Source organism: Seriola dumerili, unplaced genomic scaffold (genome assembly GCF_002260705.1).
Source record: "Seriola dumerili isolate Sdu_G_001 unplaced genomic scaffold, Sdu_1.0 BDQW01000189.1, whole genome shotgun sequence".
NCBI classification, from domain to species: Eukaryota; Metazoa; Chordata; class Actinopteri; order Carangiformes; family Carangidae; genus Seriola; species Seriola dumerili.
The window spans coordinates 15,507-30,464 of record NW_019174444.1 but is presented as its reverse complement, the minus strand read 5'-3'; the positions used below and the strand labels follow the sequence as shown (position 1 = coordinate 30,464).

Genomic DNA, 14,958 nt, shown 5'->3' with positions numbered 1-14,958 from the left:
ATTGGGCAAATAACTAATAACAGTACGTACTGAATGCCGATAAATACCTCTCTTTTACTGTAGGTCCTCAGAAAGCATCATGGTCCTATTCTTGTGCTCAGACATCCAGGTCAGATGATAATACTAATGTGTGTTTGAGGTTTGAGGCAGCAGCTTGGTTCCATTCAGTTTCATGTCGGCAGGTGTCAGGTGAGGTGGTTAGGTCATCTGATTCTGCCTCCCTTTCGGAGTGTTCTTCCCAGTTGGGAAGAAACTGTGAAAGGGACCCAGAATATATGGGTTGGATATTCCATCTAGGCTGGGGAGACCTCAGTTTCCCACAGGAAGAGCTGGAGGATGTGGCCAATAGGAAGAACATCTGGGCTATACCTTGTTTAGCATGCTGTCACTGCCATTTGGACCAACAACAGAACAGCCAATGGCGTAATGGCATCAGGTGGTGTCACAATAAGTCAAGCAGACATCTACATAGCCTACTGTGGGTCCTGTTGTTTATTAGCCAGCCACTAGGTTTCTCCTTAATGGTGCCAAGCATACACAGTCTAGTTTACCATGATGTTTCCAGTGGTAATAAGCACAGTCCAGGGCAGGCCATTGAAGCATTTAGTAGGTAAAGATTCAGGACAGGTCTCATGTTACCTGTCTTCCTGGGGACCAGAACATGTCCAGAGTTATGGTCCCTCCCCCTGTCCTCTGCTGGAACCATCAAACTGATTTTCCCTTTGAGGTCCAAACCTTCATTAGAAAGAACTGCCAGTCCTACCATACCATACTGAAAAAAGATCAATGTACAAAGACTGAAGTAGGTGGACCAGATGTAGCATCGCATCCACTGAAAGAGATTCCACAGCCGACACAAAACCCCAAAGAAGCCTAAAGGAGGGAGGGCAAGTTTTCCTCTCTAGTAACCACAAACATGGAGAGGTAAGACCTTTTACCAAGCATTTCGCACCTGTCCTTGCCATGAAGTTGTCTTGGATAGTTTGGGCATATAATGAGTACCTGAAGCACTTCTGAGGGTCTGTATATAGAATTTTGTTATCCAAAGTTGATTAAAGGTGGATGCAGTGGTTAGTGAACTCGTTTGTTTTAAGGGGCCCAGGTTGGCTGTCTCAGTGTGACTGTGTGTCCATGGATCTTTGCTCAAATGAAGGACAAAGGTCTGTTGGTTAAGTAAAAAGAAAAATTTAGACCGGATCACAAACTATAACCAGGCTCTTTGGTGTCTGTAGAAGTGGACTTTAAAAAGTGAAGCACTGAAGGGCTCCCAAATAAAGGCCTAGTCCTCTACTTCCATGATGCTGTAGTACTACAGGACTTTCTTGACATGTAGTTTAAGTGGCTTATTTATCCATTTGTTTTCATGAGCCTAAAAAATAAATCTATAAGCAAATGTTTTTTTCTTGACATCCCTTTTATAGCAAAGGATGTATGCCAGCTCATCTCCACAAAACAGCTTGTATTCTTTTTCCTTGTTGCCATGTCGTTGTCTTTTAGCATGTTCAACGCTTCCAGATGTACCCCACGCCCATGTTTCAGAAGAGACCAAAAAATCTGAGTACCAAGAGGGAGACGTGATACATTTCACTTGTGAAACTGGATATACATCAAGTCCAACCATCAAATATGTATGCTCAAGCGAAGGCTGGCTGGCAGTCCGTCGGGGAAAGTGCTCCTGTAAGTTGAACGGCTTTCAGTTCTGCAACTTCAGTCAGCAACTGAATGATTACTGTTGTTTTACTTCTTGGTTTTATTAAATCACGTTAAGAGGATTGCAATAACTATGTTACAAAACATGTAAACTGTATAGTGTACAATTAATAATATCTTTAAAAGATCCATTTCCATTTTAGACTCTGTAGGGGAGAAACTCTTTGTGTCCTTCATTATGTAACCGAGATGGCAAATTTTCTTTCATAAAAAAAGTGTTTGTTCATCATTTAAAAAAGCCCCAGTCACAATGTGTATCTTGTTCTGCCGTCTTAAGGACATTGTTTTTGGACACGTTTTTAATTTCAGTATAATCTCTTGTACACATTAAATGTCTGAAAACTATGAAAATACTAAAAAATAATAAATAAATAATAAACAATGATATAATGAAAAATATAATTATAACCTTATAAATGGTACAACGTTAAGCGGTAAATTAAAAAAAAATGGAAGAAAAAAAAACATGTTTGGTTATCAAGAACAGTCTGTTTTTAGGACTTAAGAAACTGACTGATTTACAGCCTCCTGCAGCAATGGAAGCAAATGAAACCTTGAAAGTTAATTGTTGTTGTCGCTGACTTACAAACCCTCTGTCTGTGGAAGGTAGTACTGTATGTTGTTATCTGAATTGTGAGAAAAAGATAAATAAAGGGAGACCGTCTGGTTGGTCAGGGGTTCATCCTACAGCAAGATAATGACCCGAAACATTAGAAGACTAGAATTGCCTCCTTCTGGTTCTATGCCTCGTCCAACCAGCCAAGTTGCAGGAAATAGGGTCACGATCTCCCCTTCCTCCGTTACAGCATTGGATAATGCATTTTAGAGATAATATCAGAAGTGCGTTTGACTGCTGAATGAGTGAAAACATTTAGATGAAATTTAATTCAACAAAAAGATTCTATGATTCGTGTTTTTAAAATTTTAAGAATTTGAAATTGATTATTTGTTCTATGCTTTAATTTCAGAAACACTGAAACATTAAATTATGTAAATTTGAATAACAGCTAGAGTCCAGGTGTTCTAAATTGTGAGCTCTTTCCAGTGTTGCAACTGATATAATGGGTGTAGGCTACTTACACATCAAAATTTTGCCTTGTTCAGCTTTTTCATTGAATCGTTTAATGCCTGTGTTTAGCTTCAGCTTCAAGCTGTGACCGCCCACCTACAGACGGAGGGGTTACAGTAAATGGGTTACCACAGAATGATGATCCAATACTTCCTGATCATGTCCTCATGTTCAGCTGTGACGGTCCAGGGAAATATCTGAATGGCAGTTCAGTGCTGACATGTGGTCAAGATGGACAATGGGATAATCCATTCCCTTCATGCATAGGTAAAGATCAATTTGACAGTGTAAAAAATCTCCATATAAAAAGCCTTTCTTTTTTTTTTTGGAGAGCATGTAACAATCATATCGATAGATTTTGTGTTGTCATTGCAATGGCTGTGGGTTAATGTTTTGCAGCAATTATTACTGAAACTGTGTGAAATTAAATCTGCAATTAATGATTGTATTGGCCAACTGAGGGCAGTGAAAACCGGCTGTGAACACAACACTGACACTGATTATCACCTGTTGATATGGCAAACTTGTTAGCAAACACAGATCAACATTATCATTCATTTGGAATCATTCATTTCTAACCACCTGGTAAATGACAGTCCAACATTCACTCTCTTTTAGAACTGTTCTGGTCTCCACCAGGTCAAAAAGATATTTAGTTCTTTACCTGCTAAGGCCAGGAACACACTGGATGTGTCTCATGTGAGTTGTGGCCACAGAAAGTTTTGGTTTTGATTTCAGCGCCCATATTAACGGGTTGGAGCGGACACACTGCACTGCGCGTCTCTCGCCTCGTGGCTGCATCACGTGATCTAGTGATTCGGCATCTCCCAGCAAAAATAAACAGAGAAAACACAAAACACAATCATCATGTACCTTTTCACATACACGCAGTCATGTGATCCATTGTTGATATCAAATATTGATAATAGCCTAATTAATGAAAAGAAAGTACCTCTGTATGCAAATATATCTTCCATGTAATAGATTTTGGACATAGCTTTGACTTCATGAAACCCAAAAACTCCCAAAAACTTCCAAGTGTCTATACTATATAAAGCTGTTGTTAAGACAGATTCTCTTCTTCTAAACAGGAGGCTGCGAAGTCACAGGCTTACCACCCAACATACGCCTCAGCATGCATGGAGTAGGTGATCAACTAACAGAAGGACAAAAGTTAAGATTTTATTGCCCCCTGCGTGGTCAGACTCTTCGTGGGACAGCAGAAGTTGAATGTTTAGCAAATGGACAGTGGAGTCATCCTTTTCCAACATGTGGAGGTAAGTCAATTTTTTTGTGTCCTCTTGCTATTTATTTGCGGAAATGATGAGTAAAGAGGCACTGCATTGCCATCTCAGAGGGTTTGATTGGCTGTTTACCCTGCATTTCACGGGTTCATGCTGTTTTACTGATTCATGCTGAAACTGTTATGTTATGTAAGATGTGGTGGTCTGTTAAGTTATTTGTGAGAAGATGCAAATTTGATGCATGTTATCTTTGTGTTTAGAGTTGTTTTCTATATTATAATCTTTTATATGTGTGTTTGAGGTTTCATAAAAACAACTGTGACTTAGATCACATTTTCACCTGCCATTAACATACAACTTGTGTTTGCATATTTCATGTGGATAAGAATAAATGTATGACAATTCACGCAGATCACTGTGAAACTGGAATGTTGTCACACCACATCTGGATATTGCAATACAATATCTGCTCTTTACAATTAAAGCACTAAGAAACTTTATTGATATATGTTTAGGAAATGGAAGCATTAAGATGAACATGATCCAGGGAGTGATTATGTTTCTCGCAACAATATAATAATTGTTGGGGGAAAAATGAGTACTGTATAGATGAATTTTTAGGTGATGGGGTCGAGCTCTGCTCCCCTTACTTTATTGATCGGATCGACAGCGATTGATAATGGATAAACTTGTACTCTCTGTCTATGCCCACATTCTTTTAGCTCATTTTGATTGTGGGAGACCACCACCTCTTGACAATGGAGACCTCAAGGAATCTCAACGGAACCAGTACAGAAACAATGAACGGGTTGAATACGTCTGCCAGAATTACCACATTATGGATGGTTACCCCTTCCGAACATGCAACAATGGTGAATGGACTGGACAGATGAGATGCCTCAGTAAGTTTTAATCCACTTTGCATTCTGTGAGGGTTTTCCATAGATAACACTCATTTTGGATTCCGGTGTTTGCAAGATTAATGTTAACATGTTACTTACACAGTGCCATTACACATTGCAGTCACTAGACATTTCATCATAAAAGTAGAGAGGCACTAAAGAATAAGAAAGAGGCAACAGCTCTGCAAAGCCAAACGCATTAAATAAACTTCACTGACTTTTCAGCAGCTGTGTTACCTTACAAAGAGAAAGAAATGGATCATTTCCGTGAGACAGCATGTAAAATCAACACAGAAAGACAGGCAACTAGTCTATCAAGTGAACGGCCACGGCTAGCCTTAGCTAAGTATAAATCTACGCAGTGATTTTTCCCCATCTGCAATATTTAATTAAAAAATGTCAACTTTGATGAACCAATATCTCGCAGAGGCAGTGGCCAAATCCAATCATGATGCAGAAAACAACCGGTAGCCTACACTGCTGCTTAAGGTAGTTTAAGGTAAAGCTCAGGGAAATAGAATAACAGTAAGCTGACCACTATCTCAGTGTTTGACCTAAGTAGAAGTGTACATGATTTGGTGTGAGTGACTATCTTTAAATCATGTTTAAGTTACATGTAAACTGTGCATTGACTTTTTTTTATTGATTTCATTATTAAATATATATTTTTTAAACGGAGACTAGCAATAATTATATATGTAGTGTGCTGTGCAGTCATTCCTGACATCAAGGAAATGCTTTGTATCTGTTATCTTTTGCAGAACCCTGCACTGTGGATAGCGAAGCCATGAACAACCGTAATATTAGATTCAGATTTAGTTATGACAATAAGAAGTATTCAACCCATGGTGATGAAATGGAGTTCATGTGTGCCAGAGGAAGACCTGTCCGCACAGTGGCAATGCGTCAGTTGTGTCGTGATGGTGTGATTGACCTGCCATCTTGCCAGTAAAGCTTTTTAGTCAACCTGATGTGATAAACATGAGCTGTTTGGACAAACATGTATATGATTAACCAGACTAAAGTCATGTGCTGATCCAGTGTCTATACTTAAGTGCTGTGTTTGGTCTTTTTACTGTAATAAATCATATATGTTTACTCACTCTGTATGTGACCCATAATGATCGAGTTCGTGTGTGCCAGAGGAAGAGCTGTCGGCACAGTGGGAATGTGTCAGTGGTGTAATGATGGTGTGGTTGCCCTGCCCAGTTGCCAGTAACTGGAAATCATGAGAAGGCAGAACAAACATGTAAATGATTAACAAGAGTAAATAGTTTGACCTGTTATCAAATATTCACTCAGTCTATTTACTTCTTCCACTGTCAGATACATGTATTATGACAGAAAACATGTACATGTTGCCTTTTAAACATCTGGTTAAGTAGATTAAACACTGCTTTGTGTTTATTGTCAGCCAGTCATTCAGCACAGTGAAACCTTTGCTCAGTGCAATGTAATTTTCCCTGTTATCTGGTACACCAAAATCCAACATTTGACTATCTGTGACAGAACAATATGGAAAATAAATTATGTACAGCATGTATAATATATTAATATGATGGGGAGGTGACATTTATCAGGCAGTAACAACAGGTACTTGGTGACCTGCTGAGATTTCTGACTGACTCAACTCACTTTCTGGGAGAGAAATTCCCAGCTGCCACCCTGCGTTACTTCCAAATGGTGATATAATGACAAAGTGATAACCTGCTGTTCCTTCTTAGTTCTAATAGTCTTCCATCCATCCATTTTCTTCCGCTTATCCTCTAGTAGGGTCGCGGGGGGCTGGAGGCTATCCCAGCATCTTTTCGGGCGAGAGGCGGGGTACACCCTGGACAGGTCGCCAGGCCATCGCAGGGCAAACACATAGAGACAGAACCATTCACACTCACAGCCACACCTACGGTCAATTTAGAGGATCCAATCAGCCTAGTCCCCATTTGCATGTCTTTGGACTGTGGGAGGAAGCCGGAGTACCCGGAGAGAACCCACACAGGCACGGGGAGAACATGCAAACTCCACACAGAAAGATCCTCGAACCCGGAACCTTCTTGCTGTGATCTAATAGTCTTTTAAACCAGAATTGTAAAATACAGTTTAAGTCCTTTTCAGAGAGAAAGTACAGCTTGATGAAGCTGTTAAAGTGACAGCTTTGTCATTCAGACCTAAAGTCCCTGTCTATAGTAGTATAGTAATGAACTTGAGGTTAAGCATACCAAAGGAAGAGCCACTGGTACAGGGAGTGGGTGTTTTGATGGGGCGATGACCCCGCTCTCTTGCCAGTGAAAACTTTAGCTGACTGGAAGTGATGGACATGAGCTGGTTGGACAAACATGTTAATGATTAACCAGATTCAATAAGAAAGACAAGCACTATTACCAATCATCTGATGCAATTTTAATGAATAAGGAGATCATACTGTATGAGCAAACTATATTTAGCCAAGTGGCAAATTAAAGGAAATGCTTAGATTCCATGTCACCAACTTCCCTCGGGATGCATGAGAAATTTTTTACATTGCATGTACCATCATGAACAAACATGTCTTTTCCTTTCAGCCCAACAATGCCCCCAATGATTCATGTGAACAATGATGTCCAGGTGATTGGGACCCAGAGTAATCCACCTATGTACAGTATATACACCAAGTGCTTACATATGTACAGCTGATCCGGCTTATTAAACAGGTATTTTGTGTAACGACTGAAGAAACCACAGGCAAAATAACTCAATAGTATGACTCAGAATTGGGAACTTGATTGATAAAATAGAATTTACTTGCCACAAAAGGTTTGCTAATCAGTCAGAATAAAAGGCAGACGAATCTGGCAGAGGGACGACTAAAACAAGGTCAGGGTATATCAAAATAAAACAGGAAACAATGAATGAATGAATGACAGAATACAGAAAAACATCATCCAGAGGAGCATGGCTTAGTATGACTCTCTAAATTTAATAGCGTGACATTTCAAACGATCTGAGACCATAGCAGTGTCAGACTTTAGCGACTCAGATGCAACATTTAAAGTATAACAACTGGTATCACTGTAGGTGTGTGTCTGTTCAGCAATACACTTCTTGAATGTTAAATGTGATTATTCTTTTCTTTAACTCATAAAAATCTCTGGAGCGGTGTCTAAGTGTTGTTAAAGCTTCTTCTGCTGGCATTTACTTTGCTTTGAAAGTACTATGTGACCATTATCTTTAGCAGAATCCTGTAATTATATGCACAATATTACAAGAGTAAATTACAACTACATATTTTACTTTTTAACACTAAACCTGCGAGTAAATCCATGTTTGAATGCTAAAATTAATTGCAAAGCAGGTTTATATGAGTGTGTCTTGCAAAATATGTGTGTGAGAGGGAGGTGAAGGGAGGGTTTTGGGAGAGTCGCCCATTTTTCCTTAGACTGTTTTCATTGTGGAAATACTTCAATCTGATCTGTACAAGGAGAAAAGTTATACCTCCTTGGGTAATTCCTGAATACTGCAATTCCTGGGTGTTCACAATGAAACTCTTTCACCGTCTTTGGCTTTTTATCCTGTGGCTGAACGTGGATGAATCTTTACAGCAGAATGGTAAGAATTTTCAGATTACAAGTCCGGTTTCTCTGTGGTTGAACTGCAGTTAGAAAACAACAATCATACATCATACAACTGATTTTGCTAAATCATTTTTAAATTAATAAAATCTGACACAGGTGAGAAAATATCACTTTCTTTAGATGCAAACTGATATGAACAAGCATTTTCAGTGTTTGTCAATATCTGATTTATCTGGAATGGCAGGGTTAAAGTTGCTTGTCAGATCATTACAGAGAAAACCTGTTGAACTCTTTCAAATGCCAAGGAGGTGCAAAAGAAAAATGGTGAGGTACCTCCTACCTACATACCGTGTCCTCCCTTGTCCTCCCATGTGGTAGGCTGAAAAAGATTGTCTCAGTTTGCCTTTGCCTGTGAAGGGGAAAACAAAATAATTAAGGTCAGTTTCCTTTGGGGTATGAGCTATGACAAAATGTTCTGTCTAGAGCAGACAGCTGACACACACTGACTACTTGAGATACAAAATCTCTCTTTGTGGAGAGTCATCCATCCATTTTCTTCCACTTATCTGGGGTTGGGTTATTGTGGCAGCTGGCTACGCAGGGTATTCCAGACATCCCTCTACTCAGGAACGTTTTTGAGATAGCTGAGTGGTTAGGGCGCATACTATATGGGCTCAAATGCCCTGAACAGCGACTCCCTGGCCGGCTGGACTTTGTACCATGCCATTCCCTTAGTCTCTATTCCTGTGTTTCCTGTCTGTCTTTACAGATTCTATCCATTAAAGGCACAAAAAATGTCCCAAATAATAATTTAAAAAATTGACTTGCTCAACGACCCCGCAAGGGTAAAGAGCTGTTCCCCTGTTTCATAGCCAGGACAGAATCTGCAATCTCCTCAATCTGAGGTTTGACAATCGTTCGGAGCCTCCTTTTCAGCACCCAATGAAGTTTCCCAGGGTGGCTGAGCAGTGTGATGCCCCAATAATTAGAGCACAACTCCCAGCCCCTGTTCAGAAAATCCACAGGCCCCGTCCCCAAACCTCCACATGACAGTGAAGAGACTTGTCAGCCAAGACAGCCCAATAATGTCCAGAGCCTTCAGCAACTCATAGCAAATTTCATCCATACCTGGTGACTTGCCGCCAAGGAGCGTCTTGATAACATCAGTGACATCTGCCAGGGATATGGGGGACGGTCTGGTCCAGAAAAGTCATACAAAATGCTCTTTCCAACACTCTACAATATCCCTAATCACAGTCAGCAAGTACACTAATTTACCTTCTTGATGATAATTAGATCAGCAGATTGATATCACTCCCACATCTGCCCATTCAATATGATGTTACAGCTATCAGACAGTAAGCTTAACTTAGAAAAGAAAAATGGCTTGGAAAAAATGGATAGCCTGGGTCTATCTAAGGGGCACAGAGTTTTATTTTCAAGTTTTTTATTTTCACTGTGAGATTGCTGTGAGGAAGTCACTGGGCCCGGCAGAAATATTCCAGCACACAGCCACCCATTCCTTTGGTTTTTTTTTCATTGAAACAAGAGTTAAAGAGCAATTCCACCAAAATGTTTCTCATATTCTCTTATGTTTTTCCCTCTAAGGAACCCCCCTTCCTAGCCAGACTGAACATAAAATTAGTACATATTTATACGTAACCTACCCTTGCAAAATCCCTGTTAACATCAAGTTCCCAAATATGAATTGACAAATACAAAAAATAGTGTTTTTTGTAGGGATAAGCAGAAAATCTGACACTAAAATTATTTTAAAAATGAACCTGGTTCTAACCCACAATTAGCCCTTTTTAAAGTGATATAAACATGAAAAAAACGAATTGATTTTGCTACTGTTTACTGTCAATACAAACTCTACCCTACTTTGTTTCAGGGATTTAATTTTTTTTGTTTTTTGATAGTCAACAGTATGTGACCGGAAATGAGGGAAAAAAAACAACAAAGGTTGCCAGCTGCTCTCAAACTGGGGATGTTGCAAACACATGGTCACTCAAATCAGGTTAAGCTCTGTTTACTTAATGTGGCTTTTCATGCACAAATGTCATGGTTGGATTTTTCTTGGACAGAGGTGAAATGTCCGGTGCCTGTGATTGAAAATGGATATGTGCCTGGAGATATCCAAGAGTACAATGAAAACGAAATCCTGCATTTTTTGTGCAATCCAACATACAAGCGCACTGAGGATAGACCTTCAAAGTGTACAAAACTAGGAATAAAAGTAGAGTGGAGCCCCACACCTGCATGTGAAGGTATGTATAAACTCAGTAATCCAAATTCATTGGTTATGTTACCCTTACAGGCGAAAATTGCTGCTGTGTAGATGGATGTCATGGTTGCTTTATTACAACAAACTAACAGAAAATATGTTTCATTTCACAATGCAGCAATAACATGTAGACTGTCACTGCCGCCACTCGAAGGAACCAGGTATGACCCTCCTTTCAGAAATCTGTTTTCACCTGATGACGTAGTAAAAATAACATGTGGAGACAGGTACTGGATTTCTGTCCTTCAAAACACCTCAGCAGTTGCTACATGCAAAGATGATGGAGAGTGGACTTTCACACCAATATGCAGAGGTATTTACCTCCATGGGCTTCAGACAGACTCTCTCCATAGACACATTATGAGATTGTTTTTGGTGGTTCGTCAACACGTGATGATGATAACCAATAATATCTCTATTGCTTAAGATAAACAAGTCTCTCTTTTATTCTAGAAATTACATGTGATCGAAAAGACCCACATGTGTATTACTGGGATGTCTATTCGGGACAAAATATAACATTGGATGAGACTGTAAGTTATTGGTGTAAACCAGGCTACAATAGCACAGATGGCGCCACCTGGGCCACATGCACCAGAGATGGCTGGAGACCAAATCCACTCTGTCAAGGTATTGTGAAGTTACAGTCACTTCATTATATCTTTAATCTGTGATGGGGCCAGTCATACAAGTAATGCTGCCCTTTAGACCCAGGAGACCAAAAGATGAAATCCACACATTATGTATCACGTTACCGGATACTCAATGATCCTGAACTACAAAGTGATGTCGCATTCATATCCATACATTGGGGGCTACACAACAACTGCCCAAAGGTTAATGCCCAGACATGTCATGAATGCCACCACAGACATATGAGTCCATATTGGGGGCTGAGATTTGTATGTCAGACGGGGGGGCTCTGGCCCAATTGATGTCCTTACTACTTTCAACTGCATTCTCTCAGTCTCTTGATGTCTGTGCTTACAACTCCATTGACTCCACATTGCCAACAGTGATTTCTGTATATGTACAATATGTCATGATTATACATGTACCGAGAGTGAAGTAAATGTAGGCTCCATGTGCAGTACTGCTGACAGTAATGCAGTAACTGTGTACAATAGTGTAAAACAGAATTTTGTTTTGTTTTTCAGAAATTACATGCAACAGGCGTGATGTCCAGAATGCAGATATTTTGAACAATAAGCAGAAATACAGTTACCATGAGCGGGCCAATTATCTCTGCAAGGATGGTTATGAAGGACGTTTTTATCTAACCTGTGGGGAAACTGGTTGGAACGGAAATCCACAATGTAGAGGTAAGGAAATGCAAAAACAAAAAAAATGCAGTGTTGGCATATTTTCTCTTTTTTTTGTCTTTTTATTTCTGGTTTTACATGCATGTATTTAAAATATATTTTAGGAAATGGGTTAGTACAGAAATAGGTTGGAGTGTAGTGACATCATCCTGGAAAACATTCTGTCATGATTTGATATACATATACATATATGCTTTGAAATGGACAGTTCCATATAATGAAGACTTTTGATCATTTTGTTTTTACATTAAAGTCTATCTACTTTTACTTAGGTGAAATACTAAATATTTAACATGACTAAATTATCTGAATCTGATTTACTGACTCTTTTGCAAAAACAAAATGCAGCCTCCACTTGCCAGTAACCAGTCACTACCAGTCTTTCTTTTTTTTCAGAGGTAACATGCAACAGAAAATATTTCACAAATTCAGACATTGATGGAAACTCTCAGTCATTATACAGGTACAATGACCGGGTCGAGTATGTCTGCAAATATGGTTATGAGGGACGTTTTTCTCTAACCTGTGGACAAAAAGGTTGGATTGGGTCTCCACAATGTACAGGTAAGACAATACAACACATAACACAGTCAAAAGGACAAACCTGGCGGGCTTAAAGACCCTAATCTATTCCAGACATCGTAAAACAAATTAAATGACTTCCGATTTATGGAAAATTAATCACTATGAGTAAAAACCACAAAGAATCTGTGATGTTAGAGAAAAAAGTGGTTTTCTAAAGAACAGCAATGACACAGTAAAAGGTGTGGGGGTTTGAGGTTTGGAAGCATCTTTTACCTGTTCTTAGTCTAACCAGATGCATCTTATTATTTTATTATTCTACTCTCGCATCATTTTAACTGATTTATTCATAAAGTGATACTGGAAATCAGAAAAAAAATTACACATAAATTAAACAAATTCCACACGAATTGAAAATGAAATGTGACTTGTTATTTACAGTTTAGCATATATGTGTGTATATATATATATATGCAGAATACTTCAAAGGAAAGTATTGCTGTTAAATTACTTTTCACAATTTCAATGAATTTCTTTCAGAGAGACCATGTAAAAAAGTCAACATCAGTAATGCATATATTACACGCAATGAGAAGATAAGTTACAACCACCATGAACGAGTCCAATTTGCATGCAGGAACAACAGTAAAAGACGTTTTACTGTTGTCTGTAGCCAAGGTAATTGGACTGGGATTCAGAGTTGTACAGGTAAGAACATACAAGAAATACAGTTTGTCTGTGAATTCATATGTATTTTGATTGGCTATCAGTGTTCCTATCATTCAATTAATCGATAGTGGTATGGCTTCTGATTTAAACCAGTTAACTGCATATCTAAATATCTCAAAATTTGACTTTATAATTGTTTAAAATTCTGGTGCTGTAAATTCAGGGTTACTAGTTATCGATAAAACATCATCTGCATAGAGAAAAAGCTTGTGTTCTTCATCACTTGTCTGAACTCCCCATGTGTTTACATTATTTCGTAAGAATAAAACTAAGGGTTCCAGAAGTATGGCAAAAATTAAAGGGGATAAAGGCAATCCTTGCCATACACCACAATTTAACCTCATTAGAGAAGACATAATCACACTGGTTAATACTGTGGCCTCTGGATCAGTATACATTAATTCCATCCACTTCCTAAATATTTGTCCAAATCCAATTTTTTCTCAACTACAGGACAAAAAAGGGAATTCCACTTCATCAGAACAGTTTTCTTAGTCTTTTTAGTTTTGCATGCCAACATGCTCAAAATGACAATGATAACATGCTGGTGTATTGCAGGTATGTTTGTGACATTAACTATCTGAGGTCAGCGTGTTAGCTTGCTAACAATTGGTTAACACTACAAACAAAGTACAGTTAAGGTTAATGTGAATTCATTTGGTCATTAGTTCTCAGGTATTCAGTCAAGAACCAAAGTATTGGAGTAGGCGTATTTAAATTTTGACCTGATGGTGGCACTAAGATCAAATGTTAAGGGTTCACCAAAGTGATTACAAATTATCCTTTGGAGGAGGATATGAATGTGTGGATCAAACTTCATACTAAGCCATCCAATAGCTCTAGAGACAAGTCACTAAAAACCACATACAGTATGTAAAGCCATTGGTGGCACTAGAAGAGAAGACAGAGCTTCACCAAAGTCAGTAGGATTCATCTACTCGGGACTTTAAATGTCTGTGCAAAATTTAGTGTTAATCCTTTAAGTGGGTGCAAACTTGTACCTGCTGCTGGCACTGTAGCACAATCAAGGATTCAATAAAGTCATTGGGATTTCTCTTCTGAGCACCACAAATGTCAAATTACATGAAAATCTATCCAATAGTTTTTGAAATATTGCAACAAAGTGGTGGATCAACAGGCCAACACTGTCCCCCCTCAAGCCTTACCACTAGCATGGCTAAGAATGTCTTGTTCCATCTTTTGATTGATGCTCTCTGGATGTAACTTTTTTTCTGTCTTTAATTTATACAGCATGTCCAAAACCCAAAGTTCCACATGGATTTATAGTTGGTCCATACAATGAGACACTGTACTACACCTGTGAGGAAGGTTATAAGCTTGTGACTAAAGGGTGGTGGGGTGAAGCGACATGTAATGATGGCCTGTGGTCGGGACTTGAACAATGCATTGGTAATGAATATTTAATGCCTTACACGTCCAATTATAACCTGCATAAAGCAAATTGACCACAGTGGTTTGTTAATGTAGAATATTAACTTTTTTTTAAGTAAAAGTAAACATTTTAACATTTCTTTGCTTTTGACCTTGAACTCATTGCATTCGATCAGTGTCGCTCTCTGCTGCCTGTATTACCATATTGGCCTGAATATGGGCCGATCCTGATG

At 38.9% G+C, this 14,958-nt stretch overlaps 2 protein-coding genes across 3 annotated transcripts in view; both read left to right on the top strand.

The window, feature by feature from the left end:
• cfh (complement factor H) overlaps positions 1-6,032 on the top strand; it is a 34,936-nt gene extending 28,904 nt beyond the window's left edge. Inside the window, exons 22-25 of the mRNA XM_022753135.1 lie at positions 2,855-3,046; positions 3,871-4,056; positions 4,746-4,925; positions 5,687-6,032. Of these exons, the coding sequence (XP_022608856.1) occupies positions 2,855-3,046; positions 3,871-4,056; positions 4,746-4,925; positions 5,687-5,877 (749 nt within the window). The 3' untranslated portion in view covers positions 5,878-6,032. The remainder of the gene's footprint in view (positions 1-2,854; positions 3,047-3,870; positions 4,057-4,745; positions 4,926-5,686) is intronic.
• A 2,225-nt stretch (positions 6,033-8,257) lies between these two features.
• Positions 8,258-14,958, top strand: part of LOC111227579 (coagulation factor XIII B chain-like) — a 20,076-nt gene continuing 13,375 nt past the window's right edge. The window contains exons 1-7 of one of the 2 annotated variants that reach the window (XM_022753133.1): positions 8,259-8,507; positions 10,561-10,743; positions 10,879-11,073; positions 11,214-11,390; positions 11,918-12,082; positions 12,479-12,646; positions 13,145-13,312. In XM_022753133.1, coding sequence (XP_022608854.1) covers positions 8,438-8,507; positions 10,561-10,743; positions 10,879-11,073; positions 11,214-11,390; positions 11,918-12,082; positions 12,479-12,646; positions 13,145-13,312 — 1,126 coding nt within the window. In that variant the 5' untranslated portion in view covers positions 8,259-8,437. Of the gene's footprint in view, positions 8,508-10,560; positions 10,744-10,878; positions 11,074-11,213; positions 11,391-11,917; positions 12,083-12,478; positions 12,647-13,144; positions 13,313-14,958 lie in introns of both variants that reach the window. The other variant, XM_022753134.1, reaches the window with a different exon arrangement.